We start from the raw sequence: 20,593 nt of genomic DNA on the forward strand, positions 1-20,593 counted from the left end.
ACAGCAGAGCTTTCTAATAAAGCTGTGTTTGCACGTCTCTGAGTGATGCACTGTTAGCAGGTAAATGATTGACCTCAGCCGAGCCGCAGACAGCTGGGCGTGTGCGTTTTGTGGCAATGTTCATAAGACTTTCCTGGTTCAGAGTGAAGCAGCAGTGCAGTAAACATCATCGGGAGCTATTATTCAACTGCAGCAACAGTTTATATAGAAAACAGTTCTTTTTATTTATTACTACTGTAAAAGGGCTGAGATGGGTAAAGCGGTCACTGTGCTTCTTTGGCTATTGCTGATGCTGGGAGCAGTTTCAGCTCAAGGAGGTAAGAGCTCTTAATAAATATACTTTCATTCTTTAAAATTAAGGTTTATAAAGGGTTCTTGGATTTTTGAGTCTATGAGAAAAGTGATTTCTTTTACATTGTACGCAGATTCTTTAGAGTTCCATTTACAGAAATGGTTCTTTAAAGAACCATCCAATAAAATGGTCTTTAGATAAGCAATCATTGCTCTCCAAAAATGAGGCAAAAAATGTTAATGAAAATTTTAATGTAAGTTAATATAGAGAAGTTTACATTTAAGAATTTGGGGGCTTTTTTATTGGTCCATTCAGTGTTTAAGGGGTGTAGAAAAATAAAAAAGCAATAAAAAAACTGTTTTGCTCGTGGCAAAATTATTTTTGAGACTTTTACTGAGTTTAACACATTGAAAAAATCAATTTAAAATACAAAAATGTGCCATAACGTTTGCACAAGCCACATTTTATGTTCTATTTTCCCTCAATACATTAATTTCAGCAAATAAACAGTAATTTTCCATTAAAATGTACAGAACAGTGTTCACTGTAGAGGTCATTCTAACTTATCTTCACTCAGAAAATCAACAGAACATGCCATCTGATTTCAGGGTGCCCAAATTAGAAAAATCTGCCATAAGACTGTAAAGAATATCTGAACATGATTAAAGCAAAGACTCTTAAAACAGCAGCAGAAAAAGCAGCACAGTAGTGTATAGGAGGTGCTTATTAGTGGTCACTTGCTTTAGGATTACCCTTTTACCTTAAGCAGGGGTCTTAAAATCTTAAGCGTAAGAAATTTTTTGACAGTTCTGCAATTTAAATATGTAAATCTACAGCTTTAAATTGACCCCTGAAGCATTTAAACAGTTAATATATTTTTAAACAAGTGACCAATATCTGACCTCAGTGATTTGATTCACATTAATGATTCTTAAGGAAATGATTCAATTCATCATGAAACCTCAGAAGTCGACACGATTTACTTTATATAATTTCATATAATGAGTTATATTGCTTCTAAAATTACAAACTCGATTAATCTCAATGTGGTTTTAAATCTCTAGTGTTTACACATGATCAGGTTCCTCTTTTATCTTTGCATCTTTTCAGCACTTCAGCATTCACTGTCCATCTCTTTTACCTTATTTAAAATGTGATTGTCTCAGAGGGTCAATACAGCATTGATGCACTGTTGAGGAAAGTGTTGTTCATCCAAAGTTTAATCAACTAACACTGTTATTCATGGACTGATTAATACAGACAGGTGGTGAACTTTCTTACTTGAGTTGCTGAAAAAGGCTTAATGAGTAATATTGTCTATTTCATTTTTGCATTTTTATATATATATAAACATATATATATATATATATATACACACACACACACACACATATATGCAAAACACTTTGAGTCGTCTTTGTGTATGAATTGTGCTACATAAATAAACCTGCCTTGTCTGTACTCCTAATCTCTCAGAGGCAGCACAGCAAGCTCTCCCGAACTGGCTGACGGGAATCGTAGCCGTGGCTGTCTTTCTCTTCCTGGTCTTTGTCGCTTTTCTCGTCAACAAAGCCTGGTGTGACACTCCAAGGTAATCAATTGATCAGTGAATTAAACCTGCAGCATTTTCTCATCTCAGTAAATCAATCACAGAAACTGCTGCTGGAACACGGCTGTATAGAGCGCTGACTAAAGCCCCATCAGCATCCTTTAATGTATAAATTTAGAGAGCTGCATCTTATTCATTTTAAATGACATTTATTCTTTATTAATGTGAACAGTCACACTGTCCATATAGTTTTTATGATATAACTGAGCTAATATTATCAGGGTGGCTAATTCATCTTAGTCTTTCAAAACTGTTTTGATGGCTAAAACAACACAGCCTGAAAACTCAACAATACAGTGACTCTAAATAAAAAGCACTACAACTCATCATTAAGTGGAACAGCGTTCTTATCAATGTTCTGTAAAGCTTGTCTAATCTTGAAGCTGTTTCTGTGGAAGACAGTCTAGGTGGGTGGAGCATGGATTGGTCAATTAAACGTCCCATATTTTACTATTTTATTACACTTTATTTCCCTCCCTGAGGTCCATTTATGATGTTTGTGCAGTTTTATATACCAAACTCATTTTCCAGCCTCTCTTTATCTCCTACACTCTAAGATCGTTCTTCAAGGGTTGTTTAGTAAAGACAATGGTTCTGTGTAGAGCCATGAACACTCAAAGAACCCTCTGCATGTTTAAATGGTTCTTTGCATCATGAAAGCGTTCTTCGGACTGATGAAGATTTGCCATGCTGTACTATGTAGGTTCCATATAGCACCAAAAAGCTATGTCTACTGTTACAAGCTTGACATTGTCGCAATAGAAGAACCTTTTTAGGTGCCATATGGAACCATGTTCAAAAAGGTTCCATACAGAACCATCTACAGCACATTCTCCATCAATCTGAAGAACTCTTTTATAATGCAAAGAACACTTAAATCATGCAAAGGCTTCTTTCAGCGGTCATGGTTCTACACAGAACCATTTTCTTTACTAAAGAACGCTTGAAGAGCCATCTTTTCAAAAAGGTTCTACATACCATATTCAACACATTCTCCATCAGTCTGAAGAAGCTTTTCACCATGCAAAGAACCATTTAAGCATGCAAATGGTTGTATATAGAACCACTGTCTTTACTAAAGAACCCTTAAAGAACCAACTTTTTTAAGTGTAGAAGTGTAGAGTGTAGAATTAAACATGTTGGTTACTGCTATAAATTATGTGAATGAGGTCTGTTCTGATTGGATGTCTTGTATTGTGCCTCACTCAAAAATCAGTCTGAGTGTTAACACTGTATAACTTCAGTGAGAATGGGTGGAGCTAAACTGTTATGTACTTGGATATGGATTCTCTGACATCACAAACACAGAGATTCAAAGTGGCTGTTTTTGCAACTTGGTTTCCATATATCACTGCTGCTGGAACAAAACCTTGTCTCCATTTTGTAATTTTTCAGTTTTTGTCATTATTTGAAAATGTCCATTACACGGTGTGTAAATTTCATGATGAATGGACCGAAAGCAACAACCCAAAATTACTTGAAAAAAAATCTGGTTCCATTGACTTGCATTAAAAGTAAAGTAGGTTTTTTCCTTTCCCTGTAAAAGTTGTCATTTTGGAGATACAAGGTTTTGTTCCGACAACAGCGATATAGACTGGAATTGAAATTAAGTGCACATTTTAACAACATTAAACTACATTAAACTCTTTTATGAAAAAAAACAAGAACAGTTTGTTTTTTCTTGACATGGGCTTTTTGAACTAAAACTTCAAAAGGGTTTTTTTGAATTAGACTGATATAGAGGCTGAAACTACTGAATAAATCTCGTTTTCTCATTTGTTTCTCAGTACGAGCCAGGAGCTAAAGTGTGAGGTGACCAGCAATGAATATTCAATGACCAACGGCACAAACCTGGACTCAGTCAGGTGAGAACTAAAGCTCACTTGCACATTTTTGAATGTGAGCCTCTTTCTGGGCCATTTCCTCAGTTCACACCAATGAAGTGCTTAATTCTCAAAATGAATGATGTTGGGTTCTTCTGGGTTTCAGGAGCAGAGAGCACTACGAGGCTTACGAGAATGTGATCGTCCACAAAACTGAAACAGAAAAAGTTACTGCCATGTGAATCTGAGAGATCAGTGAGACAGTAACACACATATGTGGACTTTCCACACATAACAGATCCAAATATGACTCTTGCACACACCACACTGGTTTCTACCGGATAATTAATCACTGTACTGAATGCATAGACACACAGCACTGTGCAAAAATCAGAGACCAGCCTTTGTTTATTTACTTTCCACCCAAAACAATCATTAAGTACAAGCTATTCATTTTTCAGGAGATATTTCTGAGGAGATTAGATGTAAGATAGTCCAGGTTCACAAGAAAGGAGAAAGCCAAAGCAACAAAAAGATGGAGCTCAGAAATGATTCAAAGCTACAGAGAAAATGAGACTCCTAACCACCACCTGGAAGACCTGGTAGACACCAAAACTACACCATCAGATAAACAGCACTTAAAGCTTTCATCTTTGAGAGAGAGGAGAAAATCAAGCTGCTTCAGATCTGAAAACATCCACAGGTGTTTCTGTCCATCCTTCCACTGTGAGAAGACGACTCAGCGCTATGGGTCTGAAAGGATGTGTAGCTGTTCAAGAACACTGCACTGACCACCCCAGAGTCCAGATATCTAAATTACTCAATGTGTTCAAGATTATTTGGATCATGAGAAGAAGAAAATGCAACCAACACTGAACTTGGTGTAAGACTTTACTTAAAGGGTGTCTAAACAATACATTCATAACATCTTACATAAACACTTCATAACATGTTCATGAATGTTTAAATTTCCATTTATAAAATATACATGTTTTACATGATATTGATATAGGCTACCACGTCATTTTACTGAGAGACATTTTTCAAAATAAAAGTCCTAATTTTTTATTTTTAAAAATGTATGTTATTTTCAGTAAACCACCTCATTTCTTGACAGCCAAAATAAAAATGACCTCACTTTATCCCTTTGGTTGTTAAGTGCTTTGACACTACGGCACGTTTCATCTATACTTTCAACTTCTTTTTTAATGATGTTTTTTCTTAAGCATGTGTTGCTTTGCATGTTACTTTACTACATGGACAGTAAATTACTCATAAATATGCTTAGGAACCATCATTTGACTGAATCTTAGTGTGGTGGTGTGCCTAAGAGTCAAAGCACTCAATGACCAAAGAGATAAAGCGAGGTCATTTTTATTATGGCTGTCAAGAAATGAGGCATTTTACTGAAAATGATATACTTTTTCAAAAATAAATAAATAAATAGAAAAAAATTTATTTTGAAAAATGTCTCTCAGTACAGTGACATGGTAGCCTATATCAAAATCATGTAAAACGTAAATTTTATAAATGGACATTTAAACATTCATGAACATGTTATGAAGTGTTTATGTAAGATGTTATGAATGTGTTATTTAGACACCCTTTAAGTGTTGCCGAACTTTGCACATGTGAAAAAATATCCCTGCAGATTTCTTCAAAAACTGAAAGCAAATCTCCTGAAAAGACAATGAAAACTGAAATAAAGGCAGAGTGGACACACCGAATATTGAAAAATCTGATATTATATTGAGTTGCTGAGATTTCTGTATAGTTTGTGTGTTTTAATAGTGTGGTCTCTGACTTTTGCACAACACTGTACATGCATTATTATTTTTTTATACAAAAAAGTAAAGAAGCACTTTTTATTTCATTGTTGAATTGCTTGCTGTATGTGTCTCAACATGGCTATTCTGGAATGTGAAAATAATCAATGATCATTTTCAAAATGTGAAAAGTTAAAATTGTATATTTCTTTGAATTACTGTATCTTGCTACACATTAGAATGTAAAGATTACTGATACCTTTGTACAAAAGTTTTCAATTAAAGTCACAACTACAGAACGTCTTGTGGGTCAATGTCTTCAAGCTGACCTGAAATCAACATTTTATCTTGTTAGTTCATGTCTCTGGTTAAGCACGAGTCATAATATCACACATTTTAAAAGACAAAATGCTTGTTTTCCTGTGATCTTCCACATGTAGGGCCTCTAAAACGTTTTCTGAGCTGTTTGCTGCATCAGTGGGCGAGGAAATTATTATTACAATAATATTAATGTTGTTAATGTAATGTTATGGACAATAATACAATGTAATAATATACTAATATTATGTATAATAATATCATGTTTCACCTTCCCCTCCTACCACCCCCACTTATCACAGAGAGAAAGGTAACCCTTTATTTTGATGGTCTCCTGAAGATGTTTTGTAGAAGCTTGGTTCATCTTTAAACAACATTCAGCCAAATATCTATTAAGTGAAAGTGAACTTGAAGTCAAGTTGACAGATTCCATTACATCAAACACTGCTCATAAACCTAACCATAACCATAAACCTAACCATAACTATAAACCTAACCACAACCATAATGTTGCTGATAATCAGTCGAGTATCACCAGCACATTTGTTAATAATTAAGTATCTGTAAATCATATAATGGGGATCATCAAAATAAAGCATGACTGAGAGAAACACTCAGCTCAGAGACCCTCCATGATATTGTGTTTCACTCAGAAGTGGCACAGAAAGAGTGTTTATGATTTACAATTCACACTGACTTTAAATGCAAATGATGTTATTCACATATTCACATCATCTCAAATGTATCTGTTCTACATATTTGATTACCTGAGTTCAGAGAAGTCTACAGTCGTTATTCAGAAATGTAGATAAATGCATCTCATCTGTGCATTAGAACAGTGAATACTTCTGTTTTACATTACAGGAAAATAATCAGATCAGTAAATCTGTCACAGCCACTCAGCCTGACTAAGAACATAATCAGACGACTCACATAAATCTGATAAATACAGACGGTGACAAATTAAAGGAGCTGAAAATTTCCTATTAATGTGTTGGGCCACCATGAGACACTAGAGCAGCTTCAATGGGACTCATCATAGACTATATCTTATCTATATAGAACTATGAACACTACACTCCTAAATAAGATGGTTTTTCAGGGGTTCTTTAGTAAGGATAATGGTTCTATATAGAACCATGAACACTCGAAGAAACATTTGCATGCTTAAATGGTTCCTCTCATGGTGAAATGGCTCTTCAGACTGATGGAAGATGTGTTGCATATTTTTCTACACAGTAGCTTTTTGAAAATGCTTCCATAAAGGCCCAAAAAGGGTTACATATAACACCAAAAAGGTCAAGCTTGTAACAACAGAAGAGCGCTTTTTGGTGCTATATAGAACCCTTTTCAAAAAAGTTCTATATACACACTTTAAAAAATGGTTCTTTAGTAAAGAAAATTGGAAAGCAAACATTTCTTGGAATGTTTCCAGAGCGGTGCTAATAATCCTAAAAAAATCTACACGCCTGTCTGTAAATAATAAATAAATGAGGAAAATGCTTGCTGTGTAAATGTAGTTATCAGGTTTATTAGAGCATCTCATGATCTAATAACATGGATCTGAACATGGTTTCTTTGGAATTGGAAAACATTACACTGATCATTTCACAAAGACCGACCAATGAAGTGGACATTTCCAATGTCCAGTTGAACACGTAGCATTAGGTTGTTCTGCATTTGTAGTAAAAGGTAATCAGTCCTGTTTCGTTTGTGCACATCCAGAATCTACACAGTAAAAAAAAAAAGGGGAACCTTTACATGGAGGGGAGATGAGAGAGAGAGAGAGAGGTTTAAAGGGACTCAGCTCGGTTCTCAGCATAGAGAACACAATACGGTCTTTACATGGAAGATCTGTTATGGTAGAAGACTGCAGGTTTTGATGGAGGCACACTATGAGATGAAAATGGCTGCTTCACTCTGAAGAGCCATGTTGGGAAACCCCTCCATCACTGTTACTACCAGTCCTACAGGGAGAGAACACAGGACTGATAACTTAAAGAAATACTCCGATGTTTTCAACATAATCTCTGACACATCCTCTACCACACAGTCGATTACCATCAACAATAATGTCAATGCGTTTCCCTGTACAGACTCCAAACTCATGACTGAAGCCAGTGGGCAGCCGCTGAATTCCTTCAGTAAACATGTATGTGAAACATTGCTTTGTAGAGCTCTTTCGTTAATTTGATATGCTGCTTTTCATGTTATGTAATATTCTGTAGTGCATTATCCTCTTAGTGTATTTATCCATCTATAACCAGCATGCATTACTCAAAAAGGTCAATTATTGGAAACTCCCAGAACGACTGCTAGCATAGCTTTTGATGAAGTTTTACTGCCCTGTTGTGGCTCCACAGCAGAACTAGATTTCTTTTTTTTTTTTAGGTAAAAATAAAATAATCCTCCTTTACAGTAAAATAAAGCTCTGCTGATCGTTCAACACAGTTTAACAATAAATGCTCTTAAACACTGGAGTTGTTTAAATATCTGCTAATTCACCCTTTAACCCTGAAGATTAGGGCGCAGACTGCTGATCATCATAGCAATGCAGACAGCAATCTTGCCTAGCTGGTAGGTAACGAAACGGCAAAGAGAAAGATTTACGATGAACATTGATAATTTGGAGACGAATGGACTTTTTTGCATTTCTAATCACTCCAGCTGGTTTCCTGATACGTTTAGTCAGCAATGAGAAATGGTCAAACACTGAAAAGTCACAAAAATGAAGTCAGCTTCTCATTCAAATTGTCCCGTTCCACCTTAAACAGTGCAGTAGTTCCATTCTGGCGCCTCAGGCACCATTTAAGGTGGAACAGAAAAATTCGAACAACAAGCTGGTGAAGAAGAAGCTGCCTTCAGCCTCGTAAGAAGTCAAACATGGAGGGACATTTTACATGAAAATGTTCTCCTTTTGAGGAAATGTTTCCTGCTGGAGATGTGAGAAAAGCAGCTATAGTTGAGCTAAAGCTTAAAGCAGAGCAAAGTAAGTCTGTGTTTTCATTTGTATTTTTTAGGCTATACTAGGACATTAGCACATACTGAGACATACTTACATCTGAGACATGTAGATATTTACAGCCAAGATGGTAAAATGGACATAAAATGTTGTGGCTCTCAAGGTGGTTAGGTTTTTGCTGAAAGGACAAAATGGCCTGTTCTAGCCATTAAACCCTGCAGGAGGTAAGTAGGCAAGCTCCCATCTGATCGTGCACAGGCACCTGAAAACTAAGACAGTGAATGTAACAGGAATTGTTGATCTTGTGTAAGAAAGTCAGATAGAACTTCATCAGAACAGCTTTGCTAAGACGTTCTCTCGTCTACTTCATGCCAACACTTGTACTGTAGGACTGCAGTGCTTGAAGTTTTGTATTTGTCATATATTTAACATTTATACACAGAATCCAGTGACTTTCCACTCACTTCTAAGTATTTTCTCAGTGAAGAGGTTTTCTGTTCTGTTCCAAGTTCAGGTAAATGTACCAAAATAAATGTCTGTGGTAGCTGATGGTACAATACAGATGAGCCAGACAGAGACTAGGCTGAAAAACGCCGGAGTCTTCCTTTAAGATCATTCGGAATCACCAGATTCAGTGACGCTTGCAAGTCATAACGAAGTTTGTGCTAAGGTGCTTTGAGGGAACTCACTCAAATTAACGTATCCCTGCTCTGAAACATCTGATTCAGGCCATGCGCTCATCATAAAGCCCTACATGAGTTCAATCCAGAAGGCTGGAGAAGGGAAAACATGGACTTAAGGCCCAGCAGCTTCAGTCTGCAAGCTCTGACTAGAGCCTCCCCCGGCATTTGCTTTGACCTTGAGGTCATTAGAGTGTCTTGCAAGAATCTGGCACACTTCCTTTTTGAAGAGAGGGAGTCCAGCTGACACAGGATTTCCTCACATTGTGGGATACATACACACACACACACACACACACACACACACACAAAGCAGGATATAGGAACCATCTTCATTAAGACTTTTACAGGAAAACTAGTTCAAATGTCCAACAAAATTAAACCAAATTAAGGAAATAAATTACATATTTACACTGATGAGATCTGTGATCTGGTAATAGTTTGTGTAAGAAAAAAAGATGCATAAAAAATGCATATAATTTTCAGTCAACAGACTTGATTAATCAGTTATTACGCAGGACAGCTGCTTTTAAATTATCCTATTTTACTATTTTCACTATGAGAAATCACAACATTTCTAATTGTTCATAAACAGTACAAAAATGGAGAATATACAGCATCAACCTAAAAAAAGGACTAACAAATACAGCAGACTGAAAAATCAAACAACAAAATGAATGGAATTTCCAGTTTGATTTAAGAAAGGTCAGTTACACTGCCACGCCGTACTATATCATATATCATCACTGTCAGAACAAAACCTCATCTCTCAATTTTTATTGTTTTTTATTTTTATAGATTGTGAAACACCTGCTGCCCAATGTGTTAAACCTTCTCACTAACAGAAATGCTCTAAAATCTTGTTTGAATGTTGTTTGTTTTGTTTTTGTTATGATGGTGATGACATTTGTGTCATTTTTTTACTTTTTGTATGACTTAAAAACTCTTTGCATTGTGTTAAAAATTCACAACAATGAATGAACCAACAGGTGCTCAAATCTCCAAACTAGTAAGTTTACAGGAGACGGTAAAGACATTCTCAACGTTTAACGGATGTTAATGTAAAGCGAATTTGAAATTGGTCCATTCATCATAAAATTTTCACACAGCATAAAGGGTTTTCTAATTATCCAAAAAAGTTACAAAATGACAAAAATCGAGAAAAAAGTGTCCCGACAGTGATGATATATATATATATATATATACACTATACAGTACAGTACAAAAGTCTAAGGCACCTGAGAAAATGAAAAAGCTGTTTATCTGGGCGGAAATAATTTTTCTTCTATATCATTGCTGTCCAAAGAAAAACAAGTATCTCCAAAATGGTAACTTTACAGGAGAGAGCAAAAACGCCCTAACGTAAGTTAATGTAAAGAGATTGTATTCTAACTGATTTTGGGGCATTTCTATTGGTCCAATCATCATGAAATTTTCACACAATGTAAAGAAGAACTGTCATGTTCAAATGACGTAGAAATATAAAAATCGGCAAACATGGAGATACATGTGTTTCTTTGGACAGTGACGATATGTTAATGTATTCATTTAACTGTTTCCAAACTTCGCCTCATGACAGCCCAGTATTATTTGGAGTTTTCATCACACACCTGGTCTGGCTTAAGCAATACTTCATTAAATTAAAATCAGGTGTACTGATAATGGTATTTAACAAATTCTATGTGGTGGCTGGAGGAGTCGAGGAGACATCTGGAACAAAACCTGTGTTCTTCTTCTAACCTGCTCATAAAACATCAGCTACTTTTTTGAAAACAAGAAACTAGAAATACTTGTTACTGCATTTACATTTATTAGATACCCATGTTACATAGTGTTTGTAGACAAAAACTATTACTGCTGAGATAAATGACTTCAAACAATTTGCTTAGGTGCCTTAGACATTTGCACAGTACAGCATAGCCAATATACATGTTATATAGATTATGTATAACATTAACAATATATCCCTTATCACATTACATCCCTGTTTTCTATGCAATAATATGGATCTGAAATGTGATCAGTGACTACTGATTATTTATTAAGCAATGTGATTTTGAGAGCCTAGTGTCAGTCGGCTGGTGATTCTGAGGAGAGTCGTGTTGGGGTGTGTGTGTGTGTGTGTGTGTGTGTGTGTGTGTGTGTGTGTGTGTGTGTGTGGATTAGGTCTGAATGAGCTCTTTGAGTTGAAGCAGTTTCCTTCAGGTCAATCACATCTCCCTCAGCTGCTGCTGCCAACAGAAGAGTCAGCCAGGTTCAATGCCTGCTCATTATGCACATAAAACAAAGATAATGAAAAGGATCCGAGCTCACAGGTCATCAGCAATTTCCCTTCTTCATTAGCCACGGATCCAGCACACGCACACGGACACACAGACAGATATTAAAGGGGTCAAGCTTGAAGTAGAAGCTGAGGAAAGTGCTACTCAGTCTCAACAGTCTTTCTCTCTGTCTTTCTCTCCTTCCAGTCCACCTGTGAGTCTCTGTTTACCCCCGTCTCCCTGCAGCAGTCTGTATGATTCAGCTGTGCTGCAGTTGAAGGTGATGGAGGTGGCCGACTGAGCTGCGTCTCTGCAGCGTGCGGAGGCTGCATTAAGACTCCATCTTCTCAGTGAAATGTCAGGAATGAAGATGTGAGTTCAGTAAGTTGTGCAGTTCTTGCTGGCTCCCTGCCAGGCAGTCCTTCATGTGCGTGTAAGTGCGTGTTAGGACAGTACAGACAGCGTCACGACCCCTCGCTGCTTCTTCAGGATGGCCACGGCCTGTTCGTGTGTGGCTCCTTCCAGACTCTCTCCGTTCACAGACAGGATCTGATCCCCGCGCTTCAGACGCCCGTCCACCGCTGCTGCCCCCTACAGGCCAAACAAGGGAAAGAACATGAGGGGCAAGTTATATTATGTGTACAAATGATATTATAGTATTACATTATTATTATTACAATAATAATAATTATTATTAATAATATATGCATCATATTGTATCATATGTTTCAAACCAGCTATAAGGTACAAGCCTCAACAACTAAATATAATATCAATATTTTCAATATTCCCATCACCGCCACTACGAACAATTCTAAATTTGTCTAGAACTGAGCATTTTAAACCACTCTGAATGACTTTGTTTACATCTTATGAATGTAATTATGCGGACATTTTGAAAAACCTGTGGAACTCCCGTTTGACCTATTTGGGGGGCTGTCTGTGCAAAGGTTATGGCATATTTTGTATTTTACTTTCAAAGTCAATATTTGTGTTACTGCCAATATGTTAAACTCAGCAAATAAATAGAAATTGTGCACTAAGACTTGCCAAAAATGCCACATTTATGCATGTTCTCAACAAAACACGTAATTAGACCAGGAGTGTCCTAACTTTTGCATTCGACTGTACATGATCAAAATGTGCAGTGTGTGGGATCTCCAGGACTGGAACTGGGAACCCCTGCAAGAGCTGTTGATCAGCAGGGATGTGAGGACTCAGGACTGTCACGTGTGCGACCCCTGCTGGTGCCTGGCAGCCATTGCAGAACCAGGGCAACCAATTAAGGCAATTTTACATTCAGTTATACAATAGCCTTATAGAATTCACATAATCACATAATAAATTATAACATTATATGCACATACAAAGTACTGTTTATCTAGACAATAACTGTTTCTGTTTGTAAAACACACCACATAACATCAGAACAAGTACAAACAAACAATAATGCAATAAGAATTTACTTATTTTAAAAAGTAGTTGACAACTTTTGAGCTAGTTAGAAGATCTTGGAGGCCCTAGTCATCGTACGAATTTCTCTAATTTCATCACCAGCACACAATATAACTTAATGAAGCCCTCAAGCCAAACCATCATCATCATCATCATCGTTAACCGCTTAGTCCAGATAGGGTCGCGGTAGCAGTTGGGAGAGCAGAGAATCCCAGGTGACCCTGTCCCCCGCAACTTCCTCCAGCTCATTCCCGGGGACCCCAAGCCGCTCCCAGGCCAACTTGGAGATATAATCCCTCCAGCGGATCCTAGGACGACCCCGGGGTCTTATTCCGGTAGGCCGTGCCTGGTACACCCCCACCGGGAGGCGTCCAGGGGGCATCCGGATCAGATGCCCAAACCACCTCAGCTGGCTCCTCTCAATGCGGAGGAGTAGCGGCTCTACTCCGAGCTCCTCCCGGATGGCCGAGTTCCTCACCCTATCAAATAGAGTGTAGCCCGCCACCCTGTGAAGAAAGCTCATTTCCGCCGCTTGTATTCGCGATCTCATTCTTTCGGTCATTACCCACAGCTCATGACCATAGGTGAGGGTCGGGATGTAGACCGATCAGTAAACAGAAACCCTCTTCACCACTACAGTCCGGTACAGCGACCGCATTACTGCTGCCGCTTGTCCCAGCCTGCGGTCGATCTCACGATCCTTCTTCCCATCGCTCGTGAACAAGACAGTACATGGTTTGGCTTGAACAGGGTCTTGTTCAAGCCAAACCATGTACTGTTATTTGGGCTTCCTCAAGGACAGGTTTGGAAAGGGTTTAACACACTGGGATACAAAAAAAACACTACTTTTTTTGTTTTTCTGAGTGAAAAATAAATGGCTTTCTACATATAATTTTCTAAGGTGTCTAAGACGCGCACAGTACTATATACACACATGCACATTAAGTATATATGTGTGTACATGTGTTTGTGTACCTTGCTGAAGACTGTTTTGACGTAGATGGGAAGATCTCCATGTGGGCTCCCGAAGCCACCCACTATGCTGAAGCCCAGTCCTTCAGAGCCCTTCTCTAGAGTGATGCTCTTTGGCTTGGGAGTTCTGTAAGAGAAAACCATCACCCTCTTTAAATAATTAAATTATTTCTAAAATGATATTTTAGTATTTCAGTGTACACTGTGTAAGTTATTACTGAATGAGGTAATTAAGCAATAGAACACGAGAGGGAGTGTGTTATTACAAAATAACATCACGGCTGTGATTTGGTCGCAGTAGATCATTACAGCCGTGATGTTATTTGCGTTAACACACAACCTCGACTGTTCTATTGCTTTTATACAGCAGCTGTATAAAGTAATAAATTGATAAACTGGGCCGTGAACCTGGCATTTAATGTGTTTTAATGTTAGCAGTTACTTCCACCAAATTACAGTTCTTTAACAAACAGCTTGTTGCTACGTCAGAGTAACAAGCTCCACTCACTCGCTGCACAGCTGGCAGTTCGTTCTCCAACTCCTCACACTAAATTCCGAAATGGTCAATAGCACCGCGCGAGCTTTTCAGTCGGCAGCTGTGACAGAAGAACCCCTAATCTACCTGGAATTACCCAGAAACGAACCCAATACCATTCGCCAAATGTGTAGTCTCATCTTCAGAGTCTGACCAAATCGGACTGAGCCATAAAACTGCCGCAATAACAGGTTTAGCTCAGTTTTGTCAATTTTTGCCAGATCAGTATTAATGTTGTTTTGTTCCAGCCAGTCTGTAAAGCATCTTACAGCCCATTTAGTTCGGGGAATGGTATTCAGTTCATTTCTGGCTGATTCCAGGTTGTTTAGCTGTTCTTCTGTCACTGCTGCCGACTGAAAAGCTGCTCAGTGGTGATGACAGTTTGGGAATTTAGTGTGGTCTCATCTACAGAGTCTGACCAAATCGGCTGTTGGTCAAATGTGATCTCAAAAGTGTCCATTTTCTGTTTGTGGCAAAGTAAGAAGTAAAAATGTTCAAATGGCTTGAGCGTCTCCTACAGCTGTCAAAATCGTTGCTTAGCAACGGCGTCTCAGCGGAGTGATACAGTGTTTGTGAAAAAATGTGCTGTTATGGCGAAATAATCAACCAATCAGCTTGCGTGGCCGGGAACTAACTGTGGTATAACAGCAATTATTATTTATTAATATGACAAGTGATTCAGAACGTTTGAATGGTAGCTTGAACTGTATCATCACATCTTAAATCATTCTTCAAGTTTTAAAAAACAAACCTCTTTTGCTTTTCCAGAGGAGGAGTGAATACAGCAGAGTAATGGACAGAGATCCCGCTCATTTATTATTTGGTGTTATTATTTTCAAAAAGAATGTTATTATTAGAAAAAGAAATACTTTTCGCCCTCTATCTTGTGCATTTAAATGAGGTCACACTGAGAGAGTACATGCTGACCATATATATATATATGGTTAATATGGTTAGACTGATGGCGGAGTATGAGGGAGCCTCATGGGAGTTTTGCACGATGGATAGAAGAGCATGATTGGTGGAGAGTCCTGTCACTCACTCTGGTTCTGTAGGCTGGGTCTCTGGATTGGTGCTGAGGGCGGAGCTTGAGGACATGCTCTCCACCTGACTGGCTATGGCGCTGATGTTAGTGTCTGCAATCACCTGTCAATCAAACACACAGACAAAGAGCAGCATTAAACATTGAACTGTTCAGAGCTGTTTATCTGGCTGTAAGTGTATTTGTGATAGTAAAACACCACAAAACATTAGAATAAATGAAAATAAACATAAATACAGTAAAACATAAGAAATGATTATTTATTTTAAATGTAGACATGATGTGCTCTTGCAAAGCCAGGAAAAAACACTTTTGGTTCCCTAAAGAACTATGTTTAAAAACAGGTTTGTAAGTCTGAAGAATCTTTTAAAGGCTTAATGAACCACAAAATATAAAGGTTTCTGGCACCTTCATTTTTGAGAGGGTAGTTCTCTGATTTAACTTAATAAGGCACTGACTAAGCTAAAGCACATACTGGATGTTAACTACATATGATACTGGCTGGTATGAGGAGAGGTTTGGAAAGGGTTGAACAAACACATTGACAGAGATAAAATTACTACTTATCATAGTAATATTATTTGTATTTATTCTAATTTTAGTGTTTTTCTGAGCAAATAATTCGTATTTGCATCTGGATGCCCCTGGTCAAATGTCATGTTCTGTTGATCTTCTAGGTGAAAATAATTTAAGACTCTACAGAGAACTTAAATATGGCATGACTGCAAATTTTAGAGTACAATTTTTATTTATTTAGTGAGCGTAATATACTGGAAAAAAATAAATATAAAATGTGCCATAACTTTTGCACAGGCCACATTTGTGTTATTTTTTCAAATAAAATTCAGTAATTGTGCATTAAAATGTGCAGAAGTGTGTTCTCTGTAGAGGATGCACACAACTGTATGTATATATACACACAGTACTGTGCAAAGGTCCTGAGCACTTATTTAAAACCTTGTCAGTAAGTGTAAAAACATTATATCTCATTAGAATAAATGCATATATATTCAGTAAAAAGTAGTAAGTAGACAGATAGAATAAGTAGGTAGACAACAGAACAAGTTTGGTTCAAGATTTCTCTTCGAAGCCCCCAGCTGTCACATGGATTTGCTAAACTCCATCAGCAGCACACCTGATTTACCATAATGAAGTACTGATGAGCCAAACCAGGTACTGGACGAAAACAAATAATACTGGCCTTCCTCAAAGAGAGCTTAGGAACAAAAACACTGACAGACATGAAATCACTACTTATTGTATCAATGTTATCAGGATTTATTCTATGTATATATCGTCACTGTTGCTGTCATATCCCCTCATATCTCCGCAATGGTAGCTTTTAAGAAGGAGGAAAAAATCTTTAAATGGACATTAACAGAACTAATTTTGGTCCATTCATTATAAAATTACTACAAAATGTAAAGGGCAGCTGGCATTTTCACAGTATGTCAAAAAATTCAATACATATATTGGAATGGGCGATATGACAAAATTATTATATTACAACAAAGACATTTTTATGATACACAACATGTATCATGATGTATAGGTCTTCTGAGATTTAATAAGCTAGAACAGACAACATAGAACCTGTAGTGCCACATCTAAAAATAATAGTTACACCATAGTAATAATAAACCTACAACAATGATTTTTATTTAATGTTATAAAAACTACTCTGCACTAAATCCAATTAAACAGGCCTAATTATGCACACTTTGTAATGAAACATGTAGTTAGTGTTCCTTACAGAAAGGTGTATTGTGACAATGTATCACGATAATGGTGTATATATATATATCTGCTGTCTGAACAAAACCTTGTATCTTCATTTTTGTGGTTTTCTGTTTTTCACATAATTTGAGAAAAGCTGTTGCTCTTTACATTGTGTGTAGATTTCATCAAGAACCGACCGACACAAATGACCAAAATATACTTGGAGAAAAGTCTGGTTCCATTGACTTACATTAAAAGAAGTAAAGTATGTTTTTTCCCTCTCCTGTGAAGTTCTCATTTTGGAGATACAAGGTTTTGTTCCAACAGCAGCAATATATAGGAAAAAACACACTTTACTTTTAATGTAAGTCAATGGAACATAACTTTTTTCTAAGTAATTTTGTGCCGCTTCTTTTGATCCATTCATCGTGAAATTGACACACAATGTAAAGGCAAACAGGCATTTCCAAATTATGTTAAAAACTGAAAAACAACAAAAATGGAGATACAAGGTTTTGTTCCAACAGTAAGGATATATATACATACACACACACACATACACACACATATACACACACACACACACATACATATATACACACACACACACCCTATTACACAAACACATGCACTATGTGTCCTAATAAACTACCACGCTGAGGTTCTCCTGCATCAAACCTCAAATCAGCATGCGTGTCCCCAAGTGTGTGTGTGTCACAGATGACTGCCTGTCTGAGATAACGTTTATGTGCTCATGTGTGTGATGTGTGTGTTCAGCATTGAAATGCACCCCTCTAATCCTTTACCGTCCCGGGTGCCAGCATAGAGTCCTGCAGCCGATTGTTCTACAGACACACGCTGCTTCAAAGACATCGATCCTCCAACCGACACATCATTCTGCCATCATTCATCAGCCCTCTGCCTCCCCTTCTCCTGATCTAAATGCCTGCTTTTGTTTTTTCAGTTTATTTCTTTATTTTACTCCGCACATCAATTAAACGCCCTGCCTGCGAAAAGAGGCAGACGTGGCTCCGAATACCCTCATTTCCATATTTAATTAACAATGAGGCAATTAAAACTAAAATACACAACAACAACAAACAAAGGCTAATTAATGAATGACTCGGCCAGTTTGCGAGCAAAGCGGTGAAACATTCCCCTGCCATCACATTCAGTTATCTCCCTGATGCACCTTCAGAGAGAGAGAGAGAGAGAGAGAGAGAGAGAGAGAGAGAGAGAGAGAGAGAGAGAGAGAGAGAGAGAGAGAGAAACAGTAGTTATGGAAGCACCTTTGAATTGATTGCAACATACTGTACAATCCAGTTAAGACTGCAGTGCTAAAAGTGATATCTTTGCATCTATAATCAGAATATTAAAATTATTCAGCCTATTTCTAGATGTTTTAAGTCATTATTTTAAGTGATTTTATCCAGAGAAATTGTCTTACTGTACTGGCAGCTCATTTTGCTTGTTTTAAGAAATAATGTTGGAAAAAAACAAAAATATCTGCCCATAGAGTAAGACGGGATCCCTCGCTCAGCTGACTTAAAACAAGTCAAAAATGTCTAGAGACAAGGTTAAACAATCTTGAATGAGAAATGTCACATATATTGACTAGATTTAAAACGATTTCACTTCCAAATTACTTGGAAAAAAGTCTGGTTCCACTGACTTATATTAAAAGTAAAGTAGGTTTTTTCCTTCTACTGTAAAGTTACCATTTTGGAGATACGAGGTTTTGTTCCATCAACAGCGACATGCATACAACTGAATGTGTCCAGAGGCTGAAATGAAGCAAGAATAACCTAATAATCACAGTGAATAGAGAGTTACTATGTGACATCTGACAAGTGGGGTGATACAGAGGAACACGTTCAATTACACGTTTTCTGCTCATAGACAAAAACAGAGGAGAACACATGGTCATATATGAGCAGGAATGGAGAAGGTAAATGATAGGAGAGGGAGAATATGAATGAGAGAGAGAGAGAGAGTAAGAGAGAGAGAAAGAGAGAGAGAGAGAGAGAGACACAGAGAGAGAGAGTACAGAGGTAAAGAGAAAGGCTGCAGGACAGACAGCAAAATGCATGAGTGAAGAGAAAAAGAGAGATAGTTTGTAAGAAAGAGAGAGAGTTTGGAGGAAGAGAGGAGAAAAATATAATACTGAATATTCAGATGTACTACTTAATTTTTCATATTTACCATTATTACTAGAATTAGTATTATTATTTTTGTTGCATGTCCATATTCATTTTATGCTTACGTGTATTACAATATCTATACTTCAAACATTAAAGCTTTACCCTTATGAACTACTTTATTAATTTATATTTTAATGATAACTCAATTTAACATGTATTATACAGCTTTGGCAACACAGGCCTCATAACCTGCCACGCCAATAAAGCATATTTGATTTGATTTGATTGAGAGAAAGAAAGCAAAGGTAGAAGAAGGAGAGAGAGGGAGAGAGATTAGGTGAGAGAAAGCAAAGAGATAGTGTGAGAGAGAGAAGAGAGAAAGAGGGTGGGAGACAGTGTGAGAGGGAAAAGGAGAGGAGAGAAAGAGAGTAAAGAAGAACGGGAGAGAGAGAGAGAGAGGGGGAGAGAGAAAAGAGGGAGATGGAAACAGTGAAAAAAGAAACAGAGAAAGGACAGAGGGAGAGAGAGAGGAAAAGGACGGGGAGAAAGAGAGAGGGGGGTCGAGAGAGAGCAAAGATGGGGAGAGAGAGAGAGAGGGGAAAAAGGGGAAAAAGAGAGAAGGGGGTTGAGAGAGAGCAAAGGTAGAGAGAGAGAGAGAGAGAGAGAGAGAGGGAGGAAAAGGGGGGACGAGAAAGGGGGATCAAGAGAGAGAGCAAAGGTAAAGAGAGAGAGACAGAGAGAGAGAGAGAGAGAGAGAGAGAGAGAGAGAGAGAGAGAGAGAGAGAGAGAGAGAGAGAGAGTAAACAGTAATTGGTCTCCTAGCTGTTGTAATCATGGCTGTGCAGGCAGGGCTCCCCTGTTTGAAAGCCCACTGCATTCCTCCTGGAGCGCGGCAGATAACGCCACATTTGCATAAAGGCCCAGGATTATCTGGCAACCCGCGCTCAACTGGCGCACAGCTGCTGAGAGCTGATAACAGCGCAGTGACACAGCACCAACCACTCACACACAAGCAGAC

At 37.8% G+C, this 20,593-nt stretch overlaps 2 protein-coding genes across 9 annotated transcripts in view; one reads left to right on the top strand and one right to left on the bottom strand.

The window, feature by feature from the left end:
- Nucleotides 1-110: 110 nt before the first annotated feature.
- Nucleotides 111-4,680, top strand: pdzk1ip1 (PDZK1 interacting protein 1). The gene is made up of 4 exons (XM_036587233.1): nucleotides 111-317; nucleotides 1,769-1,883; nucleotides 3,689-3,766; nucleotides 3,891-4,680. Exons 1-4 carry the CDS (start codon nucleotides 251-253, stop codon nucleotides 3,964-3,966), a joined length of 336 nt encoding a protein of 111 aa, XP_036443126.1. The 5' UTR covers nucleotides 111-250; the 3' UTR covers nucleotides 3,967-4,680.
- A 6,560-nt stretch (nucleotides 4,681-11,240) lies between these two features.
- The window catches only part of patj (PATJ crumbs cell polarity complex component), a 195,877-nt gene continuing 186,524 nt past the window's right edge, over nucleotides 11,241-20,593 (bottom strand). For all 8 annotated transcript variants that reach the window (XM_036585852.1, XM_036585854.1, XM_036585853.1 and 5 more), the window contains 3 exons: nucleotides 15,716-15,819; nucleotides 14,142-14,265; nucleotides 11,241-12,302 (listed from right to left, as the gene is read on the bottom strand). In XM_036585852.1, the coding sequence (XP_036441745.1) occupies nucleotides 12,156-12,302; nucleotides 14,142-14,265; nucleotides 15,716-15,819 (375 nt within the window). In that variant the 3' untranslated portion in view covers nucleotides 11,241-12,155. The remainder of the gene's footprint in view (nucleotides 12,303-14,141; nucleotides 14,266-15,715; nucleotides 15,820-20,593) is intronic.

This window comes from Colossoma macropomum, unplaced genomic scaffold, assembly GCF_904425465.1.
Source record: "Colossoma macropomum unplaced genomic scaffold, Colossoma_macropomum, whole genome shotgun sequence".
Taxonomy (NCBI): domain Eukaryota; kingdom Metazoa; phylum Chordata; class Actinopteri; order Characiformes; family Serrasalmidae; genus Colossoma; species Colossoma macropomum.